This window comes from Cebus imitator, unplaced genomic scaffold (genome assembly GCF_001604975.1).
Source record: "Cebus imitator isolate Cc_AM_T3 unplaced genomic scaffold, Cebus_imitator-1.0 Scaffold94, whole genome shotgun sequence".
Lineage (NCBI taxonomy): Eukaryota > Metazoa > Chordata > Mammalia > Primates > Cebidae > Cebus > Cebus imitator.
In genome coordinates this window covers 4,763,288-4,780,851 of record NW_016107409.1, presented here as the reverse complement: position 1 = coordinate 4,780,851, position 17,564 = coordinate 4,763,288, and the positions used below count along the sequence as shown (strand labels likewise).

The window sequence follows — 17,564 nt, the reverse complement described above, 5'->3', positions numbered from 1 at the left end:
TTTTTTACATTTTTTATAGAGACAGGGGTCTCACTATGTTGTCCAGGCTGGGCTTGAACTCCTGGCCTCAAGAGAACGTCTTGCCTCAGCCTCCAAAAGCACTGGGATTGTAGGCGTGAGCCACTACACCCAGCACACGTGGCACTTTTGATACTCACACCAGGAGTATTCTCTTGGGCTACATAGCAGCACAGCAGAAAAAGTCACAGAACTGAATAAAAATATGTGCTAGGAAAAGTTTGCAGACTATATTTCAACCACAGTAACATTTTTACAAGGAGCAAAAGAGGAAAAATGCATCTATAATATCCTGACCCTACACATCAATTTTTAAATTCTTTATTCCATTCCAATTTTTGCCCACATATATTTGTATTTATTTATGCTACTATAATATAGAGTAGCCAGAGATTTATATTCCATATTTTCACATAAAATTATAATAGCTGCATCAGAACATTTTTGCTCTATTTGTAGATACATGAAAATAAATTGTATTGATTGTAATTTCTTTTCCAATGAGCCCACACTACTACCTAGCAGTTCTTTTATTATCTAGTGACCTCTTACTGTGGCAACACCAGACATTCTTCACTCTACCCAAGCCCACACTTATACCTCCTGCTCTCCTAAAATTATTTTACTTTTACTTTATTTATTTGTTTGTTTGTTTATTTATTTTTGAGATGGAGTTTCACTCTTGTTGCCCAGGCTGGAGTGCAATGGCACAATCTCCACTCACTGCAACCTCCGCCTCCTGGGTTCAAGTGATTCTCCTGTCTCAGCCTCCTGAGTAGCTGGGATTACAGGCACCCACCACCATGCCTGGCTAATTTTTTGTATTTTTAGTAGAGATGGGATTTCTCCATGTTGGTCAGGCTGGTCTCGAACTCCCAGCCTCAGGTGATCGGCCCATCTCGCCTACCAAAGTGCTGGGATTACAAGCATGAGCCACTGCGCCTGGCTTACTTTTACTTTATTGATCAAATTAAATTAAAAGCATCAGTCAGGAGTAGTTCCATTTTTTCTCCTTGTCTATCTCTCAATAACTTCCTACAAAGTAAAATCAATTTTTCCCCATTATGAAACACAGAGAAAAATTGTCTGAAAATTATAAGGGAGCTTCAAATAAAATCACACAGAGTCTTGCCACCATTACATAGCCACACTTCGCATTTTATGTAATTTCTTTCACTGCTTTTTCTAAGTAATTTTGTATCTTGCCCTCACAGGAGAGTGCTTAGGAGTGTGGGCTCTGAAGTTGGGCTTTGAATCTCAGCTGCACAACTGAAAAATTGTATGGCCTTGGAGAGTTTCTTAAACCTAATCACATTCCCCTTGAACATCTGGGCTAAAGGCTTTTTACAACTTCTGGGTCTTCATATGTGTTTTTCCTTCTGCTTGGAACATTCTTCCTCTCTCTTTCACCTGTCTACTTCCTTCTTACTTGTCTTTTCAACTGAGCTCAGCTGAGCTGCTATTTGCTCTGAAGAGCGACAGGCCCCTTTCTGTCTCTTTAGGCAAGCTCCATACTGTCCTTTCCACACCTCTCATCACAATCTAATTTTAGTTTAATTATTTATTTCTCTCCATTAGATCGTGTTAAACATCGGCATACTGGGAGCACAGATTCCCACTTTCCCAAATAGGGAACAGAGAGAAGGGCTGTGGTGGGATCATAAAGCCGGGATGCCGGGCACTACATACTTGTCACTTCCAGAACTGTGCTATGGGCCAAATTGTGTCTCTTCGAAATTCATATGCTGAAGTCCTAACCCCCAGCGCCTCAGATTGTGACCCTATTTGGAAAGAGGGTTGCTGCAGATGCAAATAGTTCACACGAGGTCATGCTGGGTTTGTGTGGGATCTTAATCTAATAGGACTGCTGTCTTTCTAAGAAAAAAGCATCACAGAGAAACACGAGGGGGAAGACAGCCATGTAAAGTCACAGACACGCAGGAAGAATGCCACATGGAGACGGAGGCAGAGATTGGCATGGTGCAGATTCTAGAAGAAAATCATCCTGCCAACATCTTGATTGCAAACCTCTAGCTCCTGTAACTGTGAGAGAAGAAACTTCTGCCACGGGCTGGTGTGGTACTTTGTTGTAGCAGTCCGAGGAAACTAACAGAACCTGATCTGAGAAAAGCACCTTTCTGGAGCATAAGTTCATAAACTTTTTTTGCAAAAGACTAGATAGTGAACATCTTAGGCTTTGTTGAAACTACGCAACTCTGCTGTAGCAGGGAAGCAGCTATAGACAAGATGAATAGGCTGTGTCCCAATAAAACTTTATTTAGAAAAGCAGACAACAGGCTGGATCTGACTCAGAAACTGTAATATGCTGACACTCACTCTAGAGGAATCATTTGGCAGGTGACCTGAGTGGTAAACACAAGACAGTGGCTCTCACACTGGCAAAGGTTCTGGTGTGGAACTTTACCTACCCCTTTTCATTCTTACCATGAATATTCATGAATGGGGTATTTGGTAAGGAAATTGGTTTTATGAAACTACAGGCTTGTTTATCAATTATAAGAATACTCTTATTATTATATTATTATCATTTTATCTTGCTCCCATTCTGGCACTAGGAGCTTTAAGCTACTATTGCACCATATCCAAAATAGTGGCAATGAGACTACAGTAAGTCATGAGAAGGAAAAGCATGAATAGCGAAAATAAAGTGTTTGCATAAAAGCACAAGCATTAGACTTTACAACCATCTAGCTGCCCGTGGGTCTTTCCCTCCTGATCTTAGGCTTATTTACGTACTTTGCATTGTTGAGTTTCTCATCATCATTCAGATTTTCTGTCTTCAGAAGGTCATAGTTAATGGAACCTGGTTGGATGGCATCAATGAGGTCCAGAACAGGCAGACTCGTACTGATCTTTGGGTCCTATGCAGAGAGAAAGGGAGGGTTTCATCAATGTATCCCAAAGTTACTCCCATTCAGCTCAAAGGAAGTGAGTGGCTTTGTCTTCTAAAATATGTAATATACACAGCCTGGTCTTGGAAATGCAGCAGTATTCCACATAGTGTTTGAAATAAACTGTAGTTTCTGCAGGGGCATCAGTAACTTCCCAGAAAACCCACTGTCTACCAACAGCAGGTAGTCATTCTCAAATAATAAATAGGAGGAAGTTAGCACAACTGGAAAAAGTCATAATGTTAAGAGTGGATCGTGTCAAGCATGTGGAAAAATGCTCAGCACCACTAGTCATCACAGAAGTGAGGACCAAAACCACAAAGAGATACCACCACACATTTAGAAGGGCTATTATTAAAAAGTCAAAAAATAACAGATGTCAGTGAGGTTGTGGAGAAAAGTGTATTATTATAGTTCCCTTTTATTATATATTGGTGGGAATGTAAATTAGTTCAGCCGCTGTGGAAAGCAGTTTGGAGATTTCTCAAAGAACTAAAAATAAAATTACCATTTGGACTAGCAATCCCAGTACTGGGTACATACTCAAAGGAAAACAAATCATTCTTCCAAAAAAGCACCTGCATGCTCATGTTCATTGCAGCACTATTCATAACAGCTAAGATATGGAATCAACCTAGGTGCCCATCAACAATGGACTGGATAGAGAAAATGTGGTACATATACACCACGGAATACTATGCAGCCACAAAAAAGAATAAAATCATGTTATTTGCAGTAACATGGATGCAGCTGGAGGCTGTTATCCTAAGGGAATTAATACAGTAACAGAAAACCAATAAATACTGCATCTGTTCACTTACAAGTGGGAGCTAAACATTGGGTATATACGGATATAAAGGTAGTAACAATAGACACTGATGAAAACAAGCAGTGGGAGGATGGAAGTGGGTTAAAGGTCAAAAACTGCCTATTTGGGTGACATGGTCAATAGAAGCCCAAACCTCAGCATTGCACAATATACCTTTGTAACAAACCTGCAAATGTATTCTCTGAATCGATATTTTTTTAAAGAGTGGGTTGTGTTCATTTTTAAAAGGGCTTCACATAAAATGTGGGGTTAGTATGACGTTTCCTATTGGTACACTGTGTGGCCTCTATGACTTAATCAATTCTGCAACAACTTTCTAAGAAGACAGGAGAAAATGAGCCCAGAGTGTTACAAGGAGCAAAAGAATTGTCAAACCTTCCTAAGAGTCAACCCCAGTATCGCTTGCCAAACCTTGTCCCCTAAGAACACCCCAGAAGCCACAGTCTAATGTAATGGGCTGGAGCAGCAGCTATTTTAGGAATAGCTAAAATGGCAAAGCACGCCGGTCACTTTGTATTAACACCTAAGTGACCTATAGATAACACCCCACAGGTAAAAGGCATTTTCCTCCCGTTTGTGGATCATCACATACAGTTACTAGCCATACTCTCAGGAAGTTACTTGAGCTTTGACGTCCTCCCCTATGAAATGAGGAAAACAGTAAAGCCAGCTTCACAATGTCAGCAGAGACACCCTGAGCCATGCACAAGGAGCCTCTGGTAGCCAGAGTGCATTCGATATTTAGAGCTCCTTTCGACTTTGCTTTTCTTTACTGCCTTTCCAAATCTCTTTCTGGAAGAATCTGCTTGCATCAGTGACCAGCATCCACTCCTAACTCTGTTCAGCTCTCCAGACTGGACAGTAGGCTAGAGATGGAGCAGAGGTGACAGTTGTCTGGGATGAGCTCACAGCAGGTGGACACTCCTGTTGACAGCCCTGCCCTGACAGTATCTTCTGCTCCTACTTGTAGAAAGAGATTTTAATTTTTTCTTGCTTTTGAAACACAGAATGGATATCATGATGAAGTGACTCACCAACCCTGTTAATACAACTCTGAAGGGGTTCCTCCCCCTCATCCTGATCTTCAAGCTAGAAAAATGTAGTTAGATGGCACAGGTGTTATTATGATAGGGATCAAGTACACAGGTCCCTTGAGGAAGAATACAATTAATGTATGAAACATGAGGCAAGAAATCTAATAAAGTGCTGCTATTAATGAAAATGGGATTTAGATAGAAGTACACAACTGCTTTTTTTCAAAAACATTACAGGGAGATCTTTGAGCATTTTACATGTCACCATTATAATGTTAATCTGAATCATGGAGATGTGCTCATTTTACAAATACTATCATATAGTTTATGTTACTTTGAAAGAACAATGCCTAAAATCTTGCTTTTAAAATGATGGGTTTTAAGTGGGAACTAAGCACTGGGTACACATGGACATAAAGATGGGAATAGGCTGGGCATGGTGGCTTACCCCTGTAATCCCAAAGCACTTTGGGAGGCCAAGGGAGGAGGATCTCTGGAGCCCAGGAATGTGAGACCAGCCTGGGCAACATAGTGAGGCTTCATTTCCAAAAAAAAATTAGCTTGGAATGGTAGTGTGCACCTGTAGTCCCAGATACTCTGGAGGCTGAGGCGGGAGGATCACTTGAGCCCAGGAGGTTGAGGCTGCAGTGAGTCATGATCATGCCACTGTACCTCAGCCTGGGTGACAGGGTGAGACCCTGTCTCAAAAAACAGATATAAAAATTAAAACTAAAAATATGGGAATAATAGACAGTAGAAACTAGGAGAATGGGGAGGGAGGGAGGAGGACAAGGGCTGGAAAACTGCCTGTTGGGTACAATGCTTCATACCTGGGTGATGGATTTATTTGTACCCCAAACCTCAGCATCACGCAATATACCCAGGTAACAAATCTGTACATGTATCCCCAAAAGCTAAAATAAAAGTTAAAATTATTTTTTAATGATGGGTTTTTATGATTAACTATTATGGGAGAAAGTATTGAGAAATTCATCAGTGAAATTGCTGATGAACACCAAAACAATAGCAAGTCATTTAAGCAAAATCCAAATTGGAGGGGAGCCTCAAATACCTAACACTGAAGGTCACTCGAACGTATAATGACAATACAGATAGGCACAGAGCTCACATGGCCTCTAGCTGAAAACAAAGAATTTTACCTTGAAACTAGAGATCGATGAACTTTTCTCTGCTTCCTTCAACGTTTCATTCACCCAGTTGACAATAATGTCATCATTGACCTTCTGGCCACCACCAATTTCTTCGAGGATATTCAGTGTATACCTGAACAAAATAAAGAATGATTTCTGGAGAATAGTGGCTAAAACATTTAATATGAACAGAGAGTAGCTAAGAATGGAAATATTCTTTTCAGGTAAGTCATAGAAGACAATCTGGATACCATCACATTTGAGAGAAGAAAAGAATATGTAACAACATTAGTTCTTTTTAGAGTAACTTAAGATGTGACTTTATGGCTATTACAATGAAATGCAAAGCAAGTATCTCCTTCTAAGCACGATCATCGCTCTGAGCAAAAAGAAAAAGCCAAAGAGAAAAAATGCAAGGAAAGGAAAATGAAGCAAAAGATTCCAACCTGTGACAATTAGAAAAAAAACAAACATAAAAATCAAGAAATAATGTTGGAAAAGTTTGAGTAGCCTACACGATAAAGTATAAAAGAGTTTTTTCCCTTATATACATAAAAGCGTAATCTTTAGTCTGAAGGTAACAATGACCTCAGCTACCTACTGTTATGAAAATTGGTTTGCTTGTTGTTTTGGAGGGGTTGGGTGACATTTATTAAGAAGATGCTTTAAGCTCCTAAAATTCCACAGAGTAGACCGGGCACCAGTAATCCCGGCACTTTGGGAAGCCGAGGTGAGTAGTTTGCTTACACTCAGGAGTTCCAGACCTGCCTGGAAAACAGCGAAACCCAGTCTCAACCAAACACACACACACAAAATTAGCCAGACGTGGCAGCGCTTGTTTGCAGTCCCAGCTACTAGGGAGGCTGAGGTAGGAGGACTGCTTGAGCCTGGGAGGCAGAGGTTGCAGGGAGCTGAGATAGTGCCACTGCACCCCAGCCTGGGCAGAAGAGTAAGGCTCTGTCTCAAAACAAAACAAAACAAAACACATTCTCTGGAGCAGAGAATGTACCACCATTCTCTAAAGCTACTCCCTCCTGAAGGGGAGATAAGATGGGAGAAAGCCAACCAGTTGAGGAACACATGGGCTTGCTGACTTCATCGTTCAGATTTACAGGAGGGAATCAAATTACGCATGAAAGACCTTCAGGGCTAGAATTACAGAGCGTGCTTCTCAAACTGAAACTCAAGAATCCGTGTCTGAATCTCATCTGACCTGTCTACCTAATTCCAGGTCACCCTCCACTTGGGTACTCTAGGATTTTGCTTACACAATCCACCAGGCGTCTTCCTCTAGTTACTGCTTCTATGAAAAGTACAGTTCTTTCATGACTTTCCACATGGTTTTCAAGTTTAGTCCTTGAAATAAAAGCAATGCCTTTCTCCTCTAGGTTAAAGTACCTTCCTGGCACTGAAGAGAGGAAGGAAAATGGCTTCTGTAACTTTTCTTTATCAAAATTCATTTAACAAACTGACAGTGACATCCTATCAATTACTTCCCAAGTCTCCCTCAAATCAATTAGCTCTTCTTCATTCTGTTTTTCTTCCTCCCAAAATTTCCTTTCTGAAGTACAGTTCTGGTCCTATTTTTTTTTATTATTATTTAAATTCACAGGTATGCTCATGGCTCACTGTATCCCCGAAATCCTGGGCTCAAGCAATCCTCTCACCTCAGCCTCCCCAGTATGGAGTGGACCACAGACACATGCCACTATTCCCTGCTTGGTCATGTCATTTAAAGTGACTCGACATGGCCCAAAGAATTCAGGTAAAGCTCCAGTATACAGCACACAAGGCCCTTTACAATTGGCTCTAATGTCCTTTTCCAGCACATCTGTGATTTCCTTCTTCCCTCCCTGCTTCCTTGCCCATCCTGTGACACACTCACACACACACACACACACACACACACACACACACACACAGACATATACGCATTGCAACCACACAGAACCATCAGCAGCCCCCAGCCGCACCTGCATCCTCCTTCTGCCTCCTGCTTCTGGGACTCAGCTGTACTCACTGCCTGGGTCCTTTTCCCTTCAAGTGAATTCCTAATCTTTTGAACAATCCTCAGCTCAAGTATCACTTTCCCAGCATACACAGTGTATTAATCAGTATTGTTACACTTGCTTCAAACCTGTTTCCCAGAACTTTTGATGACATTGGCATCTACCATGTGCCCTCAGACAGGGTTCACGTGCCCTGTTTATCAGAGGATAGCAGACTGCCTAGTACTACTGGACATCTAGTAAATGAAGGCACAGAATGGCAGGTGAAATAGAGTGAGTTTCTCCCAGGGAAAGCAAGGGGATAATAAAGATGTTCATTTTGGGCCCAGAATGAAGCCAAAATGCTGAGAAATCATGAGTATAAACGGGATAAGTGCAGATAGATTTTCAGAATATTTCTAGTTTGGAAAAGATCCTACTTTTGATCTGTTCATATGTTACATTTTATGGCATAACTGGCTGCTTATTTCCTGATGGCATGCATATTAACTTATTAGCATTTACTCTAACATTAAGAATTTCTGCCTAATGAACGTCTGAATAAAAAAATGGTAGGTTAGTGCTTGCTTCATTAGGTCCTCTCTCTATATAACCTGATGGAACAAAGTCTAATCTTTTGGTAGCGTGTCTTGTCCCAGGACCTAGTTCTCGCTTCCCTTCGTCAGGAGTTGCAGCCCTGTGTTGTCAACACGCTCACATAAACAGCAGCAGTGTTCTTGACCCACCTCCTAAGCCTGAGAACTAAATGGTGCAGAGAAGCCCACCTTTATATTAACGTTTATCTGCAAAAATAAGCTACCAATAAGCAGGGAAGCTTATAGAGGTATGGAAAATTGTGGAGGCAGCTTATTCCATTCTGGGGCTTCAGAACAGCCTCTCATAGCGGCACAGAGCTCCTGTGAACACAAGACATCTTTCTGCCACCTCAAGTGAGATGCAAAGGTTTGAAATGGCATCAGACACCCACGTGTAAGTACAAAGATTTTTAAAAAAAGGGAAGAAAGAATAGAATTAGGTTGGAACCCCCATTCTAGATCATATACTAAGCAATTGCTCATCTAAATACAGATTCGAAATGTAAAACAAAAACTAATTTGGCCTGTATCTTTCTAGATTTTTCCTTTTGAGAGAATTACTGCATATCATGAAACCTGCTTCAGGATGACTGTTCTATTAAATGGAGCCCTCCAGACAAGATCTCAGTATTACCAGTGTTTGCAAAATGTGCTGTGCTGAAAAGCTCTTTGTCAAAATGAAACAGCACTGTGAGCTCCAGCTTTAGCCAGTTCCTCCTTCAACAAAAGAGGATTGACAAGGCTTGGATGTGAGGCCCTAGAGGGATGTGATTATCACCTGCTTACTTTCCTGCCTTCCAACACTGTTTTATTTATTAACATTTGGCACAGAGGAACAAACCTTGGTGTTTTGTTTTTCAAGGACCCATCCTGACTTCACCATCCACAGCCTGTTTGATTTGGGGAGAGTTCCCTGTTTGTCTGCTACGGATTATTTGTTCATTTGCCTGAGCAGCGCTATTATTGCCATGTGCCAGCAGCCTGCTTGCTCCAAGGGTTTTATCTGCAAGTTTATGCATACACTATTTGCCAACTGTCCACCCTGAGAGTGATTTCCAGGCTACTGAAGGGGAAAGGGAAGTTTAAGTACCTATCTGTCATTTGTTCTCATGGGAAAAATGACAAGACATTTATTGTCCAGATAGATGACCAAATAAGCACATCAGCACAATTCAATAAAATAAATTCCAGCCAGAACTGACTGTAAATTTAATAGATCTTTTCATACATGGCATGCAGAGAAAAAAAATCCCTTCTGGTGCCATCTATATAATTATCAGTCATTGTTTCTCCTTCTACAGTAATGTATTTCTCTGTCTACTTTCTTATATGCCCAATTCTTGTATAGTAAACACTCATGAGAAATGTGACTTTTTAACCAGGTGGAGACAGCAACAGCAGAGTGGACCTTATTGTGTATGCGCCAGCCATTAAATAGGGTTTTGAGCCACATTTTTGTAAAACATCCAGAGCAAAGATCATATTGCAAGATGTTTTTCAGATATTATGAAATTTAATACAGAGTTGGCCTGAGTTGTTATTTTTTTTATTTTTTTTTTAGATGGACTCTTGCTCTGTCGCCAGGCTGGAGTGTAGTGGCACAATCTTGGCTCACTGCAACCTCCACTTCCCAGGTTCAAGCAATTCTCCTGCCTCAGCCTTCTGAGTAGCTTGATGAGAAGTGAAGGAAGCCCAGGTGCCTAGAATTTAGGGGGAGACTATCAGAGCGGTGAGGACTGCATAGAGAAAAGAGAGTCATTCAGAAGGAAAGCTTCAGCAGCCTTCAGAGGGTTTCCCTCAGTCGTCACCTGAGGACTGCTCAGTGCACACACGTGAAGAAACTACTAGAGGCTGGGGGGAAAAACCCACCAGAAATGAGCCTGCAGGGCAATCTTTGGGGCTCACACAGGCTGGAAATAATTTGTTCCCAACCAGCTGGAGTGGCAAAATTTCATAGTACATGGGGTATCAAGTAAAGTGCTCAGAGAGTATTTTCTCATTACTAAGAAGCAAAATGAGCTCTAGATTAATTAAGCTTAAAAGTAAGCCTCCAATAGATCAAACTGTATTTAAGTAACTTAAGTCTATCCCAGGATAAAATTCAAGAATATTTAAAGGAACATAGAAATATCCAGTACACAGCAAGGTCGAATTCATGATATCTGACATACAATCAAAAAATTAGCGGCATGCAAAGAAGCCCAGAAATGAAGCCCTTCATTTCATCTTCGTAATGAAGATGAAAATAAATTAGAAACAGATCCAAAAAGAAGTTACTATAATTATTTTCTGTATGTTTAAGAAGGTAAAGGGAAGGACAGACATAGGCAATATAAAAATGACTCAAAATTTCTAACATGGAAACTATAATGTCCAGGTTAACAAATATATACACTGGATGGGGTTAATAGAACTTTAGACATGGCAAAAAAAAAAAAAAATTAGTGAACTTGAAAACATAGCAATACAAATTATCCAAAATGAAACACAGAGAAGATAAATAAATCAAGCATCAGTGAGCTTAGGGACAACTTTCAATGATCTAATTTACATGCACTTGGAATCCCCCAGAACCAGGGCTGGTGGGTACAGAAGACGTGTTTGAAGAGATGAAAGTTAAGTTTTCCAAATTTGATGGAAAATATAAACCCATACATCCTATAAGTTCAATAAACCTCAAGCATAAGAAACGACAATGTACATCATAATAAAATTACCTAAAACATACAAAAAAGAGTAATCTTAACCCAGAGGAAAAAAAAAGAAATACTGCATACATGGAAACAAAGATAAGAATGACAATAGATTTCCTCTTGGAAACAATGTGGGCCAGGAGACAGTGAAAACTATCTTTAAAGTACTGAAAGAAAAAACTATCAATCTAGAATTCTGCGTTCAGAGAAAAAAATCTTTTGAAAATGAAACAGACATTTTCAGACATATAGAAGCTGAAATCATTCATCACCAGCAGACTTGTGCTATTAGAAATATTTCAGGTAGACAGAAAATGATACCAAATGGAAATCTTGATCTATGCAATAGTAGGAAGAGCACTAGGAATAGTAAATATGTAGATAAATATAGCATAATATCCCCTTTATTTAAAAAATCCCTTTAAAAGGTAACTGTTATTTACACAGATCAGTTAAAGTAAAAGGATGGTAAAAAGATATGCCACGCTACCCAGTAATCAATAGGAAGCCTGCTGTAGCAATAATAGCTATTATATATTAATGTCAGAAAAAATAGATTTCAGAGAAAAGAATATTAGCAGGCATAAAGAAGGCTACTTCATAATGACAAAGGGATGATTAAATCAGAATGAAACAACAATCTAAAATGTTTATGAACCTAATAACAGAGTTTCAAGATACCTGAAACAAAAACTAATAGAACTGAAAAAAAAAAGCAGAAAAATAAAAACTGCTTCTTTGGTTATTAAGCTTAGCTTAAAACATACTTTTACTGAATTCACTCATAATGCTAGAAATTTACTAATATTTTTCTAGTTAAATAATACATTCAAGAAAAGGCTGCTTCTGTAAGTTAAGTACCTTCTCATTAGCTGCCAAATCAAGGCCAATGTGAGAGTGCGGTTTCCTTCATTGAGATCCTGTCCACCAATGCCAACCAGGGAAAACTTTGCTTGATTCTTCCCCAATTCTACTGCATAGTTACAATTCTCAAGCTGAACGAGCAGAAAGGAAAACAATTTAATGTCATCATCTTGATTATGATAAATACCAGATAAATAATAAAAATAAAGATAAAAAATGAAATCAATATGGTCAGATTGAATGACCTCTCAAATCTCAACTGGTTCTGCAATTCTAGGATTCAAAATTAATGAATTTTTCCATTTTTCCTTAGAACCCCTCACTTTCATAAAAAATAGTCATAATGTGGAAAACCAGAATGAATTCATTATTATGGATATGTTCACAGCTATATCACACTGCATAAATGGAGAGCCATTTACCTATGTATAACATTTCTAAAATAGGTGAAATCATGGAGATTGACATGGAAAATTTGGAGACTCCATCCTCTGCACACATAGCAAATGGACATGTAAACAGATAAAAAAAAAAATGGTGAGAAATGGCTGTGTCAACCCTGTTGTTTCAAAACAATGTTCCCACTGTGTTGACAGTAGACAAACTATTTGTACAAGTCAAACTGTCAGTACAAAGCTCCAATTCTTTAGAAATTAGAATGAAGATCCTGCTGAGGAGAAAATCCCTGTGGTTCTCTGCTTGCTCTAATTACCTTAATTAGAATTTTTGCATGATAATGTTTGAAGACATCCAACACGGAATTATAAATAAGTAATCGACTGAAATAATGAACACGCTTTAATAAACCTATTCAGGTTTCTGATTGCTGTACTAGAATTTAATTTCTGGATAAACATTACTTGTCTAAGTTCGGCTGATTTATAAAGTATTCGGAGTGCTCTTGCGGGCTACGACTTCGCCTGCCTGCTGGAACAACAGAACCATATTTGTTTACCTTCTTCATATTGCCTCCCAGTTTGGGGTATGGTGGTTTGTTTACTCTGTTCCAGTCAACAGGAACTTTAATCTTTTCATAGAGCTGGAAGATGACCAGGGCATCTGATAAGTCACTGAACAAAACAAACACAAAAGGATTCTCAGATAGCCAACATTTATTCAGGGCCTACAATAGGCCAGATAGTTTCTTACATATTAGAAACTATGTAGGCCAGATAGTTTCAAAGAATATTCACAACAACCCTGCACATTTGATAGCAGTAGCTCCATCTATAGTGGTGAAGAAACTATGACTCAGAGAGATTGGGAGACTCATTCTTCCTAGGTATGACCAGCTATGCCCTTCCAGCCAATTACGCTGCATCAGGAAAAGAAAGAGCAGGATGGTGATGAAATGATCTGTACGCCAAACCCCTGAAATGCGCAATTTACCTGTATAACAAACCTGAACATGTACCCCTGTACCTAAAAGTTTAAAAATTGCAAAACTAAATAAATGTAAAAGAAATATTTTTTAAAAAATGGCTTTAACAAGTGGCAGAGGAGACACTTCACCATAAACTTAACTTCTGTTGTTTTGCTGGCTTGTAAGCAGGTTATACGTAAGATCGCTTAGGACATACAGTAAATGTTTCGTTTTGCTGATGTATGATTTACGTATTGAGCACACAGTGAGACTGATGTATGCAGGTGAGTTTTTCAGCTAAACATCCGGCATCTGAAGCTCAACTTAGCACTTTTCCCCTTCCATCACGATTCACACATTTTGTGAAGAGAATGCACATCATAGTGGTATCTGGAATCCTATGGATCTTTCAAGGTCTCTATCTTACATTAGAATGAGTTCCCAAATATTCCTACCTGTACAAATGATTGACTCGAGGGTTAACGCCCAGGGAGTTCATCCAGTTCCTAAACGTCCGCTCTTCTCTTGTCTCACCTAGATGAATGAAGATGAGTTATCTTTTGGGACCAAAGAAAACATGCCTTTTTTATGACCAAAGTTTAATTAAAGAGGATGCAATAAACACTGAAAGAAAAAAGAAAGAAAGAGCGAAAGAAAGAAAGAGAGAGAAAGAAAGAAGAGAAAAAAAGAAAAAGAAAGAAAGAAAGGGAAGAAAATAAACCCTATTGGATTTGGATGAGCGTTCTTATACTGTGTTAATTTTTCTTTTCCATTTCAATTCCACATGTATTTCTATAGCATCTATTAGCAGTGTGGAATCCTGTGTGGGATACCTGTCCAGTTGGCTCTCAAAGGCTTACCTTCTTGATGGAAAAAACAGCACTTTTAGGCATCAAACAGAGATCATACAAGCTAGAGTACTCATTTATGAGGGAGCTATATTTGTTATTTGAGTTGAGACAGGGAAAAGAACAGCATAAACTGAATTTGGAGGGGGTGGAATTTGAACTTCCCTTTGGATAGCTAGCAAAATCTGTATAGGAAAAAGAAAAGAGTAGAGGATTTGGGGAGATGGCAAGGGGTGGGAGTAGAAGATAGTGTGAATATGCACACAAACAGAGCAAGAGGCAAGGTCTCTACTAAGAAATTCAGGAACCGGTTTGTCAGGGGTTCTGTGTTGTACAGTACAGTGAGATACACCTATCTGGAAGAAGTCAGAACTGGGGACCTTTGGATGCCAGGTAGCAGATTTTAGTTGACATATTTGACAATGGCAGTCATTATGGCTTTGTAAAATTACTACAATAAATTCTTGAGCAAGGCAGAGATATAATGAAATCAGTACCAGAGTGTGCCTGGTAGCAATGTACAGAGTCACTGAAAGGTGATACGCATTTGAATTAAACACAGCAGAGGGCAGAGTGTTTGACACTAGCATCTGGGATACATTCAAGCATTTGATAAATGGAGGCCCCAAGAGCCATTAAAATAATTGGTGTATGAGGTAATGAGCTTGGGAGAGCAGAAAAGAAACAAAGCAATTGAGAAGATGCTCCAAAGGAAGAATTATTAGTATTTTCTGATTTACTGGATGTAGGGATGAAGGATAGGAAGATAGAGTAGGATTCAAGGTCTTTAGTTTTGGTGACTAAAGAAAAAAATGCTATGATTAATGGAAATGGAGCATTTCTAAAAGAGGGCAGATGGGATGAGAGGTGGGCTGGAAAGGTAATGGTTGGGGTGGGAAGGAAAATAATCAATTCTGTTTTGCGTCTGCTGCACCTCAAATGACAGCCAAGGACCCAAACTGGAATATTCTAGAGGCAGCTGAAATGGGTGATTGGTGGGCTTGATATATAGATTTGGGAGTCAACAAAATGAGCACAACCCCCTGACCATAATTCAGCGAATGACAGGATGCAGGAGTGCTGGAGCAAGATTATGTTGCATTTCCAGTGAGAGTAAAGCACCGTGGCAAAAGATCAACTCACTTCCAATCGGAATCTCCTTGCCTGGGCGACATTTGTTTAATATTAATTGATCTTTTTGTCTCAATATTGGGACTATTTCATGATTTTTTCAAAAAGTCAAGTAACCATCTCTGACAGCTCTACCTGGTGGAACCTAATTAAAGCTATATGCTTTTTGTTGAATCTGAGAGAATCAACCTGAAAAATGCAACTGTTAGGGATTCTGCCTCAAAATACTTTTCTGTGCCTCCCATAAGAAATAAAACCAAATCAAAAACTCAGTAAGCATATCCTAGCATAAGTTAAATATCGTTTTTAGATAGTAAATGGTGGCAATTTCTTGCCTCTAGGAATCAACACAGTCCATTAAGTACATAAATTATCTGTTTGAAACTCAGGATTTATTTCATCTAATAATTAAATGCATTATCTTTCCTAAAACATTTAATTCTGATAATGGATGAAGCCTTTGTATAACGGATGTGATATAATGGTATTTGATTATTCCTGCTTGGCTGAAATTTTATTCTCTTTGTTGCATACCAGAAAATCAATGGCCTGTTTCCATGTGTAAGGAGTTTATATTTGCTTAGGAAGTGAGTTGAATTGCCACCAAATTAGAATTGTGAGTGCCTTTCCCGATTTTAAGCAACTAGCTTACAGTTACCTTCAAGAGCCCCCCAGTCAATGTCCTGGTTCTCTGGTTTGTGCAGTGCAGGGTATCTGTTAAAGAGGTTGGCAATAAAAGCCAAGTTCAGCTTGGGGTTCCCTCGGACAACGTCTGTGGCTGTGACAAACTGCCGGCAGCCCAGCCTCTCCGCCTGCTGCAGCATGCATTCTGCCCTCTGGATGTCATCCTTCTCCTGCAATGCAAAAGGATGTCTCAGGGCTGGTCAGGGCTCTCCATGCACAAAGCAGATTGCACAACGTGAAAAGAAATGGGAACCTCACTGAAGCCATTGGTGTTTATCTCAGGCATATGCTTAATAACAACACATAATCGCTTATATGCACCTGCACCAAAATCAGAAAGTCACAAGTAAAAGGAACCTCAGAGGTTAAATAATGAAGACCTCTCATTTCCATTATCGGACTACTTCAGATGAATGGTTGGTTGCCCTGTTTCAGAAGAGATGCAGTAGATTCCAAAAACATATCTGAGTTTATCTTAATTATTTCCAACCATTAAAATTCCTTTGTAATATTTTCTTGCACAGATGTCATGAGATTGTCTATCAAAATTTTTTAATTATTAGTTTATAGTCCCATTACCAGTTCACAAAAGAGATTAACACTTGCCAATAAGAACATGTGATTAGCATAACCACTGTCTCCACATTTAGTTGGTATATTTGCAACCCAAACAAAATAAATTTTATCAGTTAACCTACATATTATTATGGATAAATATATAATATCAACTGCAATTATTTTTGCAGACTTCAGATTGTCAAACACTCAATGGGCTCAAATAATTCTAGAGAATCTTCAGACATTTGTAAGCAGACTCTTGAAACAGACTAAAATTTTGTTGAAATATGGTCCACTGTCCTTAAAGTATATGAAACCACCAATTTTCAGAAAGCAAACTTTAAATTAGGATTTCTTAATATGCCACCTTACTAGATAACAGTACACATTATATATTTCATGAGCTTGACTTCTCATTTACTTTTACTCTACTTCTCATTAGGAATCAGTTGACTTCAATATTAACTCACTGGATTTAACTCCAATGATATTAAATGAGGCACACAAACTGGCAAGGTGGCTTCTCAAGATCAATATTAAAGTGGCGGCAAAACTGAAGTTTTGGCCAGGTATAGTGGCTCATGCCTGTATCCCAGCACTTTGGGAGGCTGAGGCGGGTGGATCATGAGGTCAGCAGTTTGAGACCAGCCTGGTCAACATGGTGAAATGCTGCTACACTAAAAAAACAAAAATTAGCCGAGCATGGTGGTGCTCACCTATAATCATAGCTACTCGGGAGGCTGAGGCAGGAGAATCACTTGAACCTGGGAGGCAGAGGTTGCAGTGAGTCAAGATCGCACCACTGCACTCCAGACTGGGTGACACAGCAAGACTCCATCTCAAACAAAACAAAACAAAACAAAGCAAAAAAACCCCAAACAACCCCCCACTGACA

The 17,564-nt window shown here is 39.4% G+C and overlaps 1 protein-coding gene across 4 annotated transcripts in view; it reads right to left on the bottom strand.

Moving 5' to 3' along the window:
* The window catches only part of LCP1 (lymphocyte cytosolic protein 1), a 79,413-nt gene that overhangs the window by 2,070 nt on the left and 59,779 nt on the right, over positions 1-17,564 (bottom strand). For all 4 annotated transcript variants that reach the window (XM_037741122.1, XM_017535987.2, XM_017535989.2 and 1 more), the window contains 6 exons: positions 16,086-16,281; positions 13,904-13,982; positions 13,041-13,155; positions 12,083-12,216; positions 5,954-6,077; positions 2,776-2,900 (listed from right to left, as the gene is read on the bottom strand). In XM_037741122.1, the coding sequence (XP_037597050.1) occupies positions 2,776-2,900; positions 5,954-6,077; positions 12,083-12,216; positions 13,041-13,155; positions 13,904-13,982; positions 16,086-16,281 (773 nt within the window). The remainder of the gene's footprint in view (positions 1-2,775; positions 2,901-5,953; positions 6,078-12,082; positions 12,217-13,040; positions 13,156-13,903; positions 13,983-16,085; positions 16,282-17,564) is intronic.